Source organism: Sinocyclocheilus grahami, unplaced genomic scaffold, assembly GCF_001515645.1.
Source record: "Sinocyclocheilus grahami isolate Dianchi unplaced genomic scaffold, SAMN03320097.WGS_v1.1 scaffold1403.1, whole genome shotgun sequence".
Lineage (NCBI taxonomy): Eukaryota > Metazoa > Chordata > Actinopteri > Cypriniformes > Cyprinidae > Sinocyclocheilus > Sinocyclocheilus grahami.
In genome coordinates, this window is record NW_015506582.1 from 190,834 (window position 1) to 193,310 (window position 2,477).

The 2,477-nt window shown below is 40.4% G+C and overlaps 1 protein-coding gene across 1 annotated transcript in view; it reads left to right on the forward strand.

Annotated features, from left to right (window-relative positions):
• The window catches only part of LOC107570014 (steroidogenic factor 1-like), a 25,643-nt gene that overhangs the window by 2,989 nt on the left and 20,177 nt on the right, over positions 1-2,477 (forward strand). Inside the window, exon 4 of the mRNA XM_016256209.1 lies at positions 1,093-1,577. Within this exon, the coding sequence (XP_016111695.1) occupies positions 1,093-1,577 (485 nt within the window). The remainder of the gene's footprint in view (positions 1-1,092; positions 1,578-2,477) is intronic.

Here is a 2,477-nt window from a genome sequence, read left to right on the forward strand (position 1 = left end):
ATATGTTCTTATATAAATATAGCTATATCAAATATATATGAACACAAAGCAGCAAGGACCTTTTCTGTAGCCTATCGTTAGTTATTCCGAAACATTCAGAAGATTAATTCGACTCATTTTATTATATTATTGCAACACTTTGGATATTTGGTCTGCAGTTTTAATTTCCATACAAGAATCGTTGGTATTCATCGTAAACATTCATTCGTCAGTAAATGATAATTAATAATGAAAGTATAGTAAAAGTACAATCAAAGAATTTTTGCTATTTGAATTACAATTGCTTTTGATAATTGCCCGCTCAGCTATTTTAGTACGAAATCTACGGGTGAACTAAGCATCTTATTTGCTTGTCATTAAAAACATTTTAGTAAAATATAAAATATATCTGGAGAAAAGGGAAAACATTTAATGCAAAATTTCATTATCATGATTGAATATTTAATGACACTCATTATGGAGTTTAAACTCAGAAGATGAAAAGATTAAAAAATATATTTTAAAAAAGCCTTGATTTACTTAAAAGTAATAAAAACCATGTGTTTTGGCACATTGGGCAACATGTATAGCTACACCAGTTAACATCTTATTAAAAAAATATTGTAATATTTCATAGCCATTTATAGACAAGTGACCCAAGCTTATTTTCTTCTGAATTAATTTCAATTGTTATTAAAGTACTTAATTATTTTATTTCAAATTTTCAGGGATGGAAAATATCCTTGTCAGTGTCTTATTTTGCTCTCTGGGCGCGCGATTCCCAGGCCGAGTGCAGAGAAGCACCTGTTTCCGCGCGCGCCTGTGACACATTCCTCACGCGCTGATAAGACTCGCGGATTCATGTTGAGAGTTCACAAAAACCAGGCCGGAAAATGTCCATATGAAGAGAAATATCCATTTGCTTTTGCCCTGACTTACTTAAGCAAAACCGTGCCAAGCATTCCTTGCTTTATTTGGCTTTTTATCCACTGTGCTCTTAAAATAGGCTTACATTTCCAATTGTATCAGACAAACAGCATGTCTGCAAAATGTAAATAATATTTGATAAGTTTGATATGCATCCTTTAACACTCTCAACCTCTTTCCTCCCAGCTGTCCGTGCAGATCGAATGAGAGGAGGAAGGAACAAGTTTGGTCCCATGTACAAGCAGGACCGTGCCCTGAAACAGCAGAAGAGAGCTTTAATCAGAGCCAGCGGCTTTAAAACAGAGGCCAACCCATCCCTCCTGTCCAGCACCCAGACAGAATACCCGCTTCCCGGATTGCTCTCAGGTCTCCATCCCCCTTCTCTGTCGTCTCCGGAGTACGACTGCCCTCCTCTCTGCCCCCCGGCCCTGGGTGTAGCGCTGCAGAGCTATTGCTCATTCCCGGCTCAGTACCAATACACTGCTCCCTCCTTACCCAGCAGATCGATTAAAGCCGAATATCCAGACGCGTACTCCAGTTCACCAGACTCCTCACTGGGGTACCCATACCCTGACGGCTTCATGCCCGCATCCCCGCTCACCAGCCCCATGAACCCTGGCTTGCCCCCGCTGGTGCTCGAGCTGGTCAGCTGTGATCCAAATGAGGAGCAGGTATGAGTTAAATCATCTGGAGATTAATCCGTTCACTAAAAAGTGGGAAAAATCTACTTTATTTAGCCTATAAACATAAATCAACTAAATTACGTGATATTAATTTCAATATTAAATAAAAAAAATAAAAGACATGTTTTGTACTGTTTTTCAATTGTGCAGTATTTAAAGGGGTCATATGAATTTGCTAAAAATAACATTATTTTTTGTATTTGGTGTAATGCAATGTGTTTATGCGGTTTAAGGTTTCCACATACTGTACATTATTGTTTCTCCTCTATGCCCCGCCTTTCTGAAGCGCGTTGATTTTTACAAAGCTCATCGTTCTGAAAAGCGAGGTGTGCTCTGATTGGCCAGCTATCCAGTGCGTTCACAAGGCCAAATGCCTCAAGCGTGTGACTGAAATGTTATGCCCCTTAACATACTGTGATGCCGTGTCCCAGCACGACGAGACTCAGTCCAGTTTCCAGGCCGGAAAATGTCCATATGAAGAGAAATATCCATTTGCTTTTGCCCTGACTTACTTAAGCAAAACCGTGCCAAGCATTCCTTGCTTTATTTGGCTTTTTATCCACTGTGCTCTTAAAATAGGCTTACATTTCCAATTGTATCAGACAAACAGCATGTCTGCAAAATGTAAACAATATTTGATAAGTTTGATATGCATCCTTTAACACTCTCAACCTCTTTCCTCCCAGCTGTCCGTGCAGATCGAATGAGAGGAGGAAGGAACAAGTTTGGTCCCATGTACAAGCGGGACCGTGCCCTGAAACAGCAGAAGAGAGCTTTAATCAGAGCCAGCGGCTTTAAAACAGAGGCCAACCCATCCCTCCTGTCCAGCACCCAGACAGAATACCCGCTTCCCGGATTGCTCTCAGGTCTCCATCCCCCTTCTCTGTC